At 42.8% G+C, this 15,064-nt stretch overlaps 1 protein-coding gene across 1 annotated transcript; it reads left to right on the top strand.

Moving 5' to 3' along the window:
• The first annotated feature begins 306 nt into the window (after positions 1-306).
• On the top strand, positions 307-14,442 carry LOC142853506 (Fc receptor-like protein 2). The gene is made up of 8 exons (XM_075978688.1): positions 307-415; positions 1,715-1,735; positions 4,234-4,500; positions 4,690-4,971; positions 6,107-6,394; positions 6,763-7,041; positions 12,705-13,025; positions 14,091-14,442. The coding sequence occupies exons 1-8, from the start codon at positions 385-387 to the stop codon at positions 14,111-14,113; spliced, it is 1,512 nt and encodes a 503-aa protein (XP_075834803.1). The 5' UTR covers positions 307-384; the 3' UTR covers positions 14,114-14,442.
• The last annotated feature ends 622 nt before the right edge of the window (positions 14,443-15,064 follow it).

Genomic DNA, 15,064 nt, shown 5'->3' with positions numbered 1-15,064 from the left:
GGACTGGCAATGGTGTCACTTATTAAGAACTGCCTTTTGAGTGGTAACGGATATTCACGCTTTAAAACTACTCAGAACCTGATTTAATCTTAGTGGGCCCAGAACTCCATATTCTCTGTAAAGTCAAACACCGTGGAAAGCGTATCTGGAAAAGGAAGGCACCCTGCGCATTAAGAGCTAGTTTACACCAGTGCACGGACATCTTACCAACTTGGTAAAGAGGAAGGACATTTGCTTTTGCTGCATCCAATGGGTTGGGGTATGGACTGGTTGACAGACATTTTTGCCACTTCCCTTTTTCTGTTTAAGCAAGATCCTAGATCCACAGTTCGGTTGCTCTGACAGCTGCACCTGTCACGAAGGGACCTGCTTGTCTCTAGCCTCATGCTGCTGTGGTCACTGCTTCTGGCCCTTGGTACGTAGGATGCTGAAAAAGACCTGGGGTGGTACAGGGTAGAACTACCTCCATTGGGCACCCCTAGATACTCTTCCTGAGCATATGTCTCTCTGGTGGGGTGTGGAGAGATGGGTTTCTGCTACTGATCCAGTACTGGCAGGAACGTTGCAAATGGGAGCTGAGCAAAGCAGGGTTCTCAGAATAAGAAAAAGACTCGTGTGTGTGTGTGTGTGTGTGTGTGTGTGTGTGTGGTGTCCTTACTAAAGGCTGATGTTTTGTCTCTATTATTTCTGTTTGGTCTCTATGAAAACAGTAAATTTTCATTGAAAGGGCTTCAAAGAAGTTTTCTGTTGGAGTGGATACCATGCACAGCCTACATAAATTTGACACCCTGAGGCTCAGACTCTACTTCAAGAGTAGACATTTTTAGCTGAACTTTTATCTCCATAGACTTAGATATTACATAGATTTTAAGCCTGATTAACCATAATGGATATCATAAAGCCCCCCCCTTCCACAGTAGTATGTCTACAATGCTGAAAAAAGGGGGAACTGATGCCAATGAAATATCAGCAGATCCTGTGTTTCTTTCGTGGCCCTTTCTGGTGTCTAGGATGCCCCTGTGTACATGATTTCTCTTAAGCAAAATAGTCTGGACAGTTTAATGATAGAGCCCCCAAACTGGCTATCCAATACATACTGACCAGCCCTGAGATTATGTAATACAGGTTGTATTATATGTGTGTATGTGTGTGTATAATTATATATATATATATAATATGTATCATATATGTGTATAAATGTGTATGTATGTACATACATACTTACATACACAATTATAAGTTATAAATTTGAAAAAAGCAGACACACACACACACGACCATTAGAAACCATGAATTTGAAAAAGAGAATATGTGGGAGGAGTTGGGGGGAGAGGAAAGGGAGAGAAAGATGTAGTTATATTTTAATTTCAAAAAAATAAAAATATTTAAATATTTAAAAGAAGGTGGAAGAGGAGATAATAAATGAAGCTCTTGAAATACAAACTTCTGGGACTACTTACAATGTTCTAGGAATATAAAAATGAATCTTGGGTTCCATATGAGTTTCATTTGTGAGTGGAAGGGAGGTATGAAATAAAGATGGGGAGAAATGATAGAGGAAATGAAGGAGGGGAGTTGAAAGGGGTAATGGAAGGAGGAAGAAACAGGAAGGAAAAGAAAAGGCAACACTTGGGAATCCTCAGAGGGCTATAGCGTTTTTACAAAGTGTTAAGACCTTGGTCCATGTAATCTCTCTGACTCTGTTCCCTCACAGCTCCTGTCGGAGTCCATTCCGGTAAGCAACTCTTCTCTTAATTCCTCTAGCTCTCTGGGACTCTTAGGCACGGGTGGCCCTGCCTGGTGAAACCTCTTAGCAGAAAGCTGCAGGGGTCTGAGCCAGAACTGGGATGAAGAGAAGAAGGACCCAGCACCTCACTCACTGCCCATTGATCAGATGTGGTAGGGTGCACTGTGGCCCCACCATGTCCTGACCCCTTAAAACAATGAAATAGTTCCTGTTTGCTGCTGACCCCTCAGAAGGAAAGAGAGTACTTGTGAAGGGAAAACCATCTGTGTAGTCACTGGTGAGAAAAGTCCCCATCCTCAACAGAAGCAATGACTGAAAAGATATTTATAACAGAGGGTCAGCAAAAGGCTGAGGAGGTGTTCTGTAGAGGACATGAACATCCTTAGGTCTCTACTGGGATGGAAACAAGCCAATGTCTAATGTATTTTCTGTTTTTATTGGAATTTTAATATAATGAAATTAAGAAAACACTTAGTTTCACGGTAGCCTGGGAAATTAGACTTTCATCTTTGGTTAAGCCTTTGAGAACACATTCATTCTACGATGTGCAGAGAAGAAGATGCTGTGTACCTAGGTTTGTAATTTTAAACAAGAATTTTTTAAATTACTTGGTGGGAGTGGGGGAAATCTCTTGAGCAATTTTGTCGGATCCAGTGAACTCTCAGAATTAGGATAAAATGTACACATGTACACAGTTGCAGTCAATTGGAGGAAATACAGCTCTTAGGAAAATCTCAGAAATCAAGACCACTAACCCAAGTGTCTTGCAGTTAAATCCTTATTTCAGTCCCAGGGAAACCTGTTGTAACTTTTCTCTGTCACCTACCTACTCCTTGGATCATTCTCAATTTGGTCTCATGAATTTTACATCTCACATATTTCTTTAATTAAACTAATTTTATTTCTAAAATATTCACCTGAACCTATTGTCTGGCCTCACCATGTAGGAAAAAGAATATTGGTCTGTCACACCTGTTTATCAACATTTGTGCCCAACCATCTACTTCTGTTTCCATTATCTTTCAACGCCAGCGAAAGTTACACAGAAGTTATCATTGCGTTAAGTTAGTCACTTTGCCCTACTGAAACCATCTAAATGAGCATTTCCGACATGTCATATAGATATAGAGATGTGAACAAGGAAAAAATGCATATGTAAGCAGAACATTTTGAAGGATGAGAAGGTGAAATGAGGATTTAGTTCAGTCAAGAGTACTGGCCTGGATAGAATGGGCAAGATCCTGAGTTTGAGCCCCAGAATCTCTCTGATAAAGGGGGACAAGCAGGGAAGGAAGGAAGGAAGGAAGGAAGGAAGGAAGGAAGGAAGGAAGGAAGGAAGGAAGGAAGGAAGGCTATTAACTAAGATTATCATCTTTATGATTTATGTTTTCGGAACATGTGCTTTCTTGTGACATATGCTTTAAGAAGTTCTCAGCATTTTTCATATACATCCTTATCGGTGTCACTCTAGGGATTAAAACCCTTAGCTATTTCCAAATGAATCTGGCCCCTGGGAGACAGAAGGACAAGCTGGGCAGGCGCCTAAACATCACTTTTGTACTTATCTTCCCCCTACACTTTGTTTCCTAGTGATGGATAGTGTCTTGTGAAGAGGGGCCAATGTTCACAGCAGGGCTTATTCTTTTGTGTTTTCTCCTCCTTTTAGGCGCAAATCCAAAATACGGAGCTAGTCATCAATACCGATAATGGCTGTCCTATAGGGGGAGTAATAGCTCAGCTTCTTCTTTATGGGGCTCCTACAGGACCAAGCATGACAATGATTTGCAGATGCCTCTGAGTTTTTAGTAGACTCCAGAGACTTGGGGACGGAGATTTCAGAGCCCTGTTAGTTTCATCTTGGGAGAATGACATGCAAGGGAAGGACTTTGAGTTTCTGTAGTACCAAACAGGGTTTCTAAAGTATGAGACAACCTGCCATGGACCCTGAAGCCATGTCACTAGGCATAAGGAGATACAATTGGAATCTTCTAGTCAGGGGGTGAGGAGAAAGAATGCTGAGGCTTGCACCCAGGGTCTTGTACATGCTAGGTGAGGAATTCCACCACTAAGTTGTCTATACACAGCCCTGTTTATTGTTTATTGTGAAGTCTAAAGTCTTACTAAATCACACAAGCTCACCTTAAACTTAATCTGTAGCTTTGAAACTGTGACTTACCCACCTCAACTTCATTAATAGCATTAATTCCAGACCTGTGCTATCTTACTTATCTAGTAGACTCATTTTAAATCCATATTTAGTATAGCTGTTGGGAGCTGAAGAAAACAACATAAAATCTATTAACAGACATCCAAATGCTTGTTTGGGGGAAAGTGTCACTTAGTGAAATAGAGCTCACTCTGCTGAGCCCGAAAGGTAGTAGAGCCAGCAGGTCCCCAGCTTCTAGATATATGTAGAGCCTCTCCCTTCCCAGAGGCATCCAGACAGAGTCAGCGTTATTAACTCTGCCTTCTTGTTTTCTTTGTAGACTGGTTGAGCATCAGCCTGCCACACCATGCGTATGAAGGAGACCATGTGACTATAAGCTGCACGGGGGAAAAGAACCATGATATAAGGAGACTAAAGTACTTCAAGGATGGATCTCACATAGCTACTTACAGAAGTGCTTCGAGCTACACCATTTCAAATGTAAGATTCAGTGACAGTGGCTCCTATTTCTGTAAGGCAGATAGGAAACTTTTCCTATTCATAGACGTAACAGAAGAAACAAGACATGTGTGGCTTGGTATCCGAGGTAGGGGATCATTCCTTGAGACGATATGTCTAGGAAGGAGAATGCCTGTTGTAGGAAAGCCAGGGATGGATAAATGGGGGTGGCCTGCCTGTCCTGGGGTATGGATATGTGTGTCGTACTCATTGGGCACTTCTAGAGGACTGTGCAGTCAGCTAATAACAAGTGGTCTCTTTGGATTTTTCCCTCCAGAGCTGTTTCCAGCACCAGGGCTGACAGTCAGCTCCCTGCAGCCCATAGAGGGGAGGTCAATGACCCTGTCCTGCAACACCTGGCTCCCTTCAGATAGGGCAACGACCCAGTTACACTATTCCTTCTTCAAAGATGGCCACGCTCTGCAGTCGGGTGGGAGTTCACCAACATTTACGATCTCAGCAATATGGAAAGAAGACTCGGGAAATTACTGGTGTGAGGCAATGACAGCGTCTCACAGTGTCTCGAAGCAGAGTCGCCGGTCCTATATAGATGTGGAGAGTGAGTATCATTGAGTTGGGCCGATGGGGCTAAGTCAGGCAGGGGGAGCAGGGGGCTAAGTCAGGCAGGGGGAGCAGGTGTCCATCAGAGTGCAGGCTCTTCCTTATCCCTGAGTTGAAAGCTGCTGTGACTCACTGGAGCCCTTGAACACTAATTTTCCAATGACTTTCCCCTCCCCTTCAGAAAAAGTAACAATGGTAATTTTACTCAGAAAACCAAGAGGTCAATGAAGTAGAACCTCTGTCTATGAGGAGAGACCCCTTGTTAACAGGTGGTGCAAAGAAGGCACGAATAACGACATTTGAAACGACAATAACAGCCTGCTACTTATAAAAGGAATTGCTATATTTCAGATCTGAGCTAAAGCTGCTGTGATGTTTTAGCTCTCTCGGACTTTCACAATCAGAAAACAGGAGACAGAAAGATTTACCATGTGCACGATGCTGTGGACGCTTTGTCCTCACAGTGGCCTGGGGAACAGTTTTATGAGTAGCGCCTGTAAAATGGTACTGTGACTCCCCCCACTTTACAGACGGAGACCTGGTCAACATGGCCCTGGGATTTAAATGTGGTTGCTCCAGCCCCAGGACACGTACTTTTAAGTACTTTGCAGCACTTCCTCTCAAGCGTCACTAGGTGGCACTGCTATGCAGTACTGGGGAGAGAGACTGCCTGATGGCTACATCTCAGCTAATCTCATGAGAACTCTATGAGGTTACTAGGATTATCCAAACGCTAGTGAGAAAAGCTGAGGATCAGAAATCTAGATTTAGATTCTGCAACTACTAAAGGGCAAAACTTAATTGTTTCTCAGGTTGAGAACTTCCTCCTTTATGCCATTCCAGTCTCTCTCTCTCCTACTGTCTCAAGTCACAGGGAAGTCAAGAGAAGGCAGAACACTGTGGTATTCCGACACGAGAGCAAACAGGGAAAAGGACAGGAAGTGCGGGATAGGATTGTTATTAAGCATCAGAGTAGCCCTGTGAAATGCTCCTCAGTATGCTCCATTCCCGGCAAGCAGGGTGGACTCTCAATTCCATATATAGACCTGATGTAATTCCCAGCAGGAGGTACTGGACCCCTCCCATCCTGAATTTCCCCCACCAAGTCCTTAACAATTGTCCTCTGATCATAGGGATCCCTGTGTCTCAAGTCTCCATGGAGATCCAGTCTCCAAGGGGCTACGGAGTTGAAGGGCAGACACTGGTCCTTGTTTGTTCTGTGGCTAATGGGACCGGGCTCATAATATACTCCTGGCACAGAGAGGATACAGAGGAAAGCGTGGGGAGGAAAAGCCAGCGTTCCCAGAGAGTCGAGCTGGAGATCACTACTGCCAGAGAAAGTCACGCAGGGGGTTACTACTGCACTGCTGACAATAGCTACGGCCTCGTCCAGAGTGCTGTAGTGAACATCACAGTAAAAGGTAAGCAGCCTTCCTATTAAGGACCTGGTAACTCTCAGCTGGGGATGTTCGAAGATGTGACAAGGTACAAGGAAAACATGAAGAGGCTGGGAAGCCGTCACACAGCGGGGGGGGGGAGTTTTGATGGTGGGGGTAAAACATGGCAACAGTGACAAAGGAACTGAGAGAGGGCATGGAGATGGAACACGAGGCAGATTGTGTGGTATAGTTAGAGGCTTGCACTCCAGAATTGTCATCAATGCATAGCTGCTCTGTTGGATCCTCCCCTGGAGGATTAGACTGAGCAGTGAGATGTTGGGAAAGAACTTGAATGAAGACAAGTTAGGCTGTGAGTCATACCACCCTCTGACGCTCTACTGTGCTGCCAGTTCCAGTGCGGCACCCTCTCCTCTCCATCAGTGTTCCTGGGGCGCTGCCCTTCATTGGGGATGTGGTGGAGCTTCAGTGTGAAGACAAGAGAGCATCTCCTCCCGTTCTGTACCGGTTTTATCATGAAAATATCACTCTGGGCAACATCTCAACACCTTCTGGAGGAAAGGCATCCTTTAAGCTCACTCTGACTGCGGGACATTCTGGGAACTACTCCTGTGTGGCTGACAATGGCTGGGGGACAAAGCGCAGTGAGGTGGTACTACTCAGTGTCACAGGTAGGACAATGTAATGTCTCATTCCAAGGTGCAATTTGCAGTATGCCAAGCCACGACTTTCTTCCTTTTCCTTGTACTCTCCCACTCTCCCGGGCATCGGAGCTCCACTGAGGGACCGTCTTTACCCCCAGTTTTGCTTTCCAGTTTTAACAAACAGCGTCTCTGGTCGCTGCCTGTCTTTCCTGTCTGCTCTTCTTGAATCACATGTGTGTAAAATTGGGGGTTGGACTAGAGTAAGGGGCAGGCTAGGTGAAGCATGGTGAGAGAAAATAAATGTCCACAGAAAAAGAGAATGTTCCTGTACCCTCGAGCTCAGTGGGTCTTTCTCTGAGGACCCTCTGACTGCGTAGCTCCCTCCAGCCCTGTAGTTAAGAACAAAAATAAAAAGCCCACAAAAAAAGACTCCCAGATTTTTTTCTTTCATTCTTTCTTTCTTCCTTCCTTTCTTTTTTTACTAAGATTGCATCACTTAATTTTAGTAGCAACATAATTATCACACAAATAAAGAAATAAAATTTAAATTAAGCAGCTTGTCCAAGGTTACTTAATAGGAGTGCCATGAGCAGATACAAAGAGGACACTAAAGCTTTGTAAGACTTTGCCACTGTGCAAATAGGTCTGGGTGGTTGTGTGATCTTTCTTCTTCTTCTTTAATCCATTGTTGGAGAGGATTTTTACTCACAAGTTTCCTAATGCGGGACATTACTGAGTTTCCCTTAGAAGCCCTTCTTAGTTATCATAGGCAGTAGCTTTATATGACTTGCTAATATTTTATTTCAAGTGTTTGCACCTGCATGTTACTGCTAGCTATCAAACTCAGGACTTCAAGCATGCTCAGCTTTGTCCGCTTGTATCCTATTAATACATTAGGGTTTCTTTTGTTCTTAGTTAGGGATGCATTAGCTTTGTAAGAATGGTTTCAGGGAGGTTCCACAAATTCTGTGTTGAGAAATTTATAACAACATTTAAATTATCTACTACTTGAAGTCTTTGCAACTAGCCAAGGATTCTGAGTCCAGTAGACTATTGCTTCTACTGTCATTTTTTTTTCATTAATTAGCTTTCTCAATTTTTTTTTGCTTAAATGTTGCCTTTTATTTAAAATGTTCAGTTGCAGCATTTTTTAAAAATTAAATTTTCTTAAATTTATTTATTAAAAGTTTCCACCTCCTCCCATTTCCTTCCCACTCCCCCCTTCCTCTTCCCCTCCCTCTCCAGTCCTAAGAGTAGTCAGGGTTTCCTGCCCTGTGGGAAGTCCAAGCTCCTCCCCCCTAGATCCAGGTCTAGGAAGGTGAGCATCCAAACAGACTAAGCTCCCACAAGGACAGTCCATGCAGTAGGATCAAAACTCAGTGCCATTGTCCTTGGCTTTTCAGTCAGCCCTCATTGTCAGCCACGTTCAGAGAGTCCAGTTTGATCACATGCTCCATCAGTCCCAGTCCAGCTGGCCTTAGTGAGCTCCCATGAGATCAGTCCCATTGTCTCAGTGGGTGGACGCACCCCTGGCGGTCCTGACTTTCTTGCTCACATTCTCCGTCCTTCTGCTCCTCATTTGGACCTTGGGAGCTCAGTCCAGTGCTCCAATGTGGGTCTCTGTCTCTATCTCCATCCATGGCCAGATGAAGGTTCTATGGTGATAGGCAAGATATTCATCAGTGTGGCTATAGGATAAGGTTAGTACAGGCACCCTCTCCTCTGCTGCCCACAGAACTAGTTAGGGATATCGCCTTGGCCATTTGAAAACCCCTCTAGAGCCAAGACTCTAGCCAACCCTAAAATGACTCCCTTGGTTAGGATACCTTCTTCCCTGCTCCCATATCCACCCTTCCTCCATGTCAATTATCCCATTCCCCCAAGCTCTCCCCAATCCTCCCCTTCTCCCTTCTCTCTCCCCATCTCCCCTTCCCCCCAATCCACCCCAACCTCCTGCTCCTAACTTTTGCCCGATGATCTTGTCAACTTCCAATACCCAGGAGGATAAATATATGTTTTTCTTTGGGTTCACCTTCTTATTTAGCTGCTCTAGGGTTACGAACTATAGGCTCAATGTCCTTTATTTATGGCTAGAATCTGCTTATGAGTGAGTACATACCATAATCCTCTTTTTTGGGTCTGGATTACCTCACTCAGGATAGTGTTTTCTATTTCCATCCATTTGTATGCAAAGTTCAAGATATCGTTGTTTTTTACCACTGAGTAAAACTCTAACGTGTATATGTGCCACATCTTTATTCATTCTTCTATTGAGGGGCACCTAGGTTGTTTCTAGGTTCTGGCTATTACAAATAGTGCTGCTATGAACATAGTTGAACAAATGCTTTTTAGTACGATTGGGCATCTCTTGGGTATATTCCCAAGAGTGTAATTGCTGGATCTTGAGGTAGGTTGGCTCCCAGTTTCCTGAGAAACCTCCACCCTGATTTCCAAAGTGCTTGCACAAGTTTGCATTCCCACCAACAATGGATGAGAGTTCCCCTTACTCCACAACCTCTCAAGCGTAGGCTATCATTGGTGTTTTTTATTTTAGCCATTCTGACTGGTGGAAGATGGTATCTCAAAGTTGTTTTGATTTGCATTTCCTTGATCACTAAGGAGGTTGAGCATGACCTTAAGTGTCTTTTGGCCATTTGAACTTCTTCTGTTGAGAATTCTCTGTTCAGTTCAGTATCCCATTTTTAATTGGGTTAATTAGAGTTTTAATGTCTAGTTTCTTGAGTTCTTTCTATATTTTGGAGATCAGACCTTTGTCTGTTGCAGGGTTGGTGAAGATCTTCTCCCGTTTAATAGGTTGCCTTTTTGTCTTAATGACAGTGTTATAACTTTAAAACAAACACTGTTTTATTACAGGGCTATTATTGTAGGGTTAGGAGATGACTGAGTGGGTAGGATCCCTTGTAGCATATATATGAGGACCTGTGTTTGGGTCCTCACTGCTCACCTGGGCATAGCTGTTTCAGGGAATGCAGACACGATGACCATGGAGGGTTGCCAGCTGCCAGACTAGCTGAAAAAATGCCAAGGCAGAGTTCCTGTGGAAGACCCTGTCTCCAGAGAAGAAGTAGGAAGAAGAATGTGGAAGAGACTCGGTGTCCTTCTCTCGCTTCCTTATGCACACATACACTGTATACACACATTCAGCTCCCCATAAAACAGTTTATGTGTTTTGTCCCCCAAAGATGAGCAAAATATAGGAAAGCCTAAATTTTCAAATTTATCATAGACTCTTGAGCACTATGTCTGGTTTTAGTTTCTACTGTGTCTATGTTCTCTCTTCATTTTCAATATGCCCGTATAGTCCCCTTTTCTCACCAGATTTACCAGTAGTCTTTTTATGGTATGGTTCTTTATTAAAAGTTCAGATTTCTTTTATATCTTTTACTTTTCAAGTCAATATCATTTTATTACTTCAAAGTATTTTTCTATTTCATTTGCTTCTTTTTCATCTTAGAAACAAATGTACTTAAAACTAAGTGCAACCTTTATCTCATTAAAAAAATTGGCATATGATGTCTTTATTTGCTTATTGTCTAGATATGTGTAATGTGGTTTCTTAATTATTTTGTAAAAAGAACTTAAAATTTCTTATAAATGAATGTATATCAATCCTTTATTTAGATATTCCTTTGTTCTTATATTTAGCATTTATTAAAATCCTATGTTCTTGTATTTAGTATTTATTAAAATATAGCCTGTAGAAATTTTACTTCAGAGAAATTACTGAAACTTGGTTGATGGGCTTACATGTTGTCAGTTAGTGCATATTTTCTCTGTGAAACAAAAAAAATGTCATTTTTGTGTTTTGGAAGTATATTAAGGGTTTTTTCTTTGATTTCAATTACTTTCTTCATTTAGTCTTATACTTTAGTCTCTTTAGTCTTATAGGCATTTGGACTCATTACTCTATCAAGTTTTGAGAAATACTTTTTTTTAGACATAGCCCTGACTGACCTGGAACTCACCATGTAAACTAGGCTGGACTCAAACTCACAGAGATCATCTAGCTTTTGCCTCCCAAGTGCTGGGGTAGAAGGTGGTGTCTAGCTTAGGAGAGCATTCTTGCTATTGCCTGTAACTTTCCTGGTCTGCCTGCCTGTTTATTACCTGTATTGCTGTCATCCTTTATCAGGGATCTCGACAAGATCTGAGTAGTTGTAAGATGGGATATGCTGACTGCAAATGATGAAAATTCCCTCTGATAGACCTACCTCCTCCTCAAAGTGATGCCAACAGGAAATCAGTAGTGGGTGTAATTTTCTGTAGCCTGGGATCCATGCACTCTCTCCTCTTCATCCCTCCACCATCTTCTTTCACAGACAAGCAAAGTTGGCCACTGATAGTGTTAAGCTTATAACTGAACTTTATCGTAGAGATCTCAGAAAAAGAACAATCCTGAGTTTAAGTCCCCTCTGGACTATGTAAAAGATCTTGTATCAAAAGAATCTAATGGTCACGGCTATAACCCCAACATTTTGTGGGAGGCTGAGGCAAGAAAGTCACTGTGAGTTCAAGGCAAGACTGGGCTTCATTGGAAGGAGAGAGACAGAGAGAGAGAGAGAGAGACAGAGACAGAGAGAGACAGAGACAGAGAGAGACAGAGACAGAGAGAGACAGAGACAGAGAGAGAAAGAGAGAGAGAGAGAGAGAGAGAGAGAGAGAGAGAGAGAGAGAGAGACCCTTTCTAATTTCTAATGACTTCATTTTTTTTTAAAGAAGCCTGGGCATGATGGGTAACGTATACCAAAGGCAAGAGGATTGTTTGAAGTTCAAGATCAGTCTGGGAAATAGAGTGACTCCCCAGTCTCAACAAAGTAAAATACCAAAGTAAGCAGAGACAGGCTGCACCAATATGCTTAGTCTATCCTCTGCAGAGAAAATGAAATGGACCTTTGACTGGCAAAGTCATCAATGAAGTATGGAACATTTTTTTAAAAGCCACAAAACAAACAAAGTAGGCCATTTTCCATTGTACCCCTTAGTCTCTATCATTAGGGAAGATTTAATTATATCTCTCTGTGCTTTTAAGATTTTTTTTTGAGTTCATGCATCTCTGTGTGTGAGCAAAAATTCTTTTCCAGGCCCACTTAATGGGAACATTGGTGATGTGAGATGGTGGGAAGGATAAAAGGGCAGCAAGGCAAAACCAGACTCTAAGATCTCACCTTTAGCAACTCCTTACATGACTTAGTTTCCTTTCCTGTTGCCATGACAAAAACACTTGATAAAAGCGACTTAAAGGAAAAGGGTTTCTCTTGGCTAACAGTTCAAGGGTCATGGTGGAGAATCAAGGCAGGGGGTACTTGAAGCATCTGGTCATATCACATCTATAATCACCAGAGTCATGAACACTTGTACATAGTCAAGTTTCTCCCTTTCATACAGTCAGGGATCCCAGCCTGGTGAATACGAGAACCTACAGTGGGCCAGTCTTTCTAGCGCAATTAACCTAATTCATAGCATTCCACAGTCATGGTCACAAGCCAACTTAATTTAGACAATCCCTGATGGATGTGGCCTGATGACTTTTCTTTTAGGTGATTCCAGCTACTGTCGATCAACAATTAACATTGTCCCACTCCCCAACTGCTGTGGAGACTGGGGTACATGGAAGGTGCCTGACTACCGTACGCATGTTTTTAATGTACTTTCACCCATTCTGTTTACAGAGCCCCCACCCAAAGTACGTCTAGTGAATGGTCCCCACCGCTGTGAGGGACGTGTAGAGGTGGAACAGGAAGGTCGCTGGGGCACAGTGTGCGATGATGGCTGGGACATGAAGGATGTGGCTGTGGTATGCCGAGAGCTAGGCTGTGGAGCAGCCAAGCACACACCTATAGCCTTGTTGTATCCACCAGTAGTCGATGAAGCTCTGCCCGTGCTCATCCAGGTAGCCCTGTGCAATGGGACAGAAAAGACCCTGGCTGAATGTGACCAGGTGGAGACCTTTGATTGTGGACATGATGAAGATGCTGGAGCTGTGTGTGAAGGTGGGTGATGATGGAGCTGACGTGGGCCTGAGCCCCCTCCTTAGGCTACCATCTTCTGCTTTCCTTTCTGTACCTATTCTCCAGTAGAATGCACCAAGGGCAACATGGTCAGATCACATTAAGTTGTCCCTGAGCTATTATAAAAAGACTGTCTTGAGTGCTGGTGTTATTTGTCCTTATTGGCTGTCTTAAAAGATAAAATCATTAGTATTTTTATGGTTGTGAGTTGGAGCAAAATATGAAGCATCAATTTTTACAGTTTGGGAGGTTTTAGTCAGGGTGACACTGCTTCCATTATTGTGAAATCTTTTCATCTCTTCTGAGTTCTTTCTTTAGCAGCCCTATCCATTGGAATAAAGCTCTGGATTCTGGGAGGACAGGCTGATGGGTCATGTTGTAAAGATATTGGTGGCCCACAAAGTCAGGCCAGGAATCAGGCCATTAAAAGGCAAAGATCCAGAGGGTCAGAGCAAAATGAAATCTGAGGACTGCTGCAAATGTCCATATCTCCATAGAGCCTGTGACTAGACAGGAAGTCGGGGACACTGTCCTCCTCAGCCTTAGCCCACTGAGCTAGAGTGGCCTTTTGTAAAAAGAGAATTCCTTAGAACTACTGGGTCCATGCCTATTGCAAGGCATTTGTAAAGATCTCAGATCCTTCAAGGAAATGAAATCAGGACCAGGTTCTGCAGAGCCCATGGGACCTGGAGTCTACTACACAGAGCCTTTGAGGTTGGCATCCCCCATGTACCAGCCTAGAAGTAACAACTCCTCTATGGTTCATCATCAGAAAAGTGTGACTTCTAGTCCAACACCCTTTCTGAGTCAAGATAAAAACAGGATTTCACACATTCATGAGGCTTTTTGGTAAAAGTCCATGTGTAGGAAGAAGAAACCTCAGGGGTTGATTTGGGATGGTTGCGACAGGATGTAGGGTGGCTTCTGTGGTTCAAGCTGGCTTCTGTCCTTGTTCTCACACATTTCCTTAGAAAATCTGGTGAATGTGTCTGCACAGTCCTTTGCCGGGCCTCTGCATACTGACCTCCTCTCACTCCCTCTACACAGTGGTCTTGCCTAGCATTTCCTGAAGATCTAATGAGATAACATTGGACCTCCTATTTTCTGCGTTTGGGCCTCACCATCCTAATAGTCTGTAGTTTCCACTGGACTTCAAAACTTCATCTGTGACTCATTTGACTTCAAGAGAACTCAAAATGATTCTGCTCTGAGCCAATTCTTCTCTAAGTTCTAACAGCACTAAAGAAAGTCCAAGTTCCCAAGGCCCTGGAAGTCAAGTTTCTTCTATATTCCTCCTTGGGCATATGAAGAGGTGGGCACAAGTGAGAATCACATGTGCCTGGGCCTTCCGTCTGATATGATAGAATGTGGTCAAATAAAGTACATACAGTAAAATAAACTGTCAATGATTTCATTTCTTGATTTGGGAAGAAACTAGCTTTTAAAAATCTTTATAAGCCATTTGCTTAAGTTATAGATATAAATCAAAAAATTTTTAAGATGATATATAGAAAAGTTAGACAAAAGTCACATTTTCAGAGGTAACTGATATTTACCAAAAGGGATTGTGTAAAATAATATGTACAGATGGATGATGTGGGATTCCCCTCTGTATGCTGTGAATATGTTTTATTGCCATTGGTTAATAAAGAAACTGCGCTTGGCCAGTGGCTTAACAGAGCAAAGCCAGGTGGGAAATCCAAACAGAGATGTAGAGAGAGAGGAGGCAGAGTCAGAGAGAAGCCATGTAGCTGCTGCAGGAGACAGATGCTGGACACCAGACAGAACCTTACCCATATTCCACAGTTACATGGCAATACACAGACTAATAGAAATGTGTTAATTTAAGATGTAAAAGCTATCTAGAAATATGCATAAACTAATAGGCCAAGTAGTGTTTTAATTAATACAGTTTCTGTCTGGGTGGCTGGGAAACAAATGAGCAGTTTCTGTCTACAGATAATGAATGAATGATTAATTTAATTGATTGTTTTATATATTGCACATTATGTTATTGTTTA

The sequence above is a fragment of the Microtus pennsylvanicus genome, chromosome 7, assembly GCF_037038515.1.
Source record: "Microtus pennsylvanicus isolate mMicPen1 chromosome 7, mMicPen1.hap1, whole genome shotgun sequence".
Classification (NCBI taxonomy): domain Eukaryota; kingdom Metazoa; phylum Chordata; class Mammalia; order Rodentia; family Cricetidae; genus Microtus; species Microtus pennsylvanicus.
The sequence above is the reverse complement of the archived record's forward strand: the minus strand, read 5'-3'. Positions and strand labels throughout refer to the sequence as shown.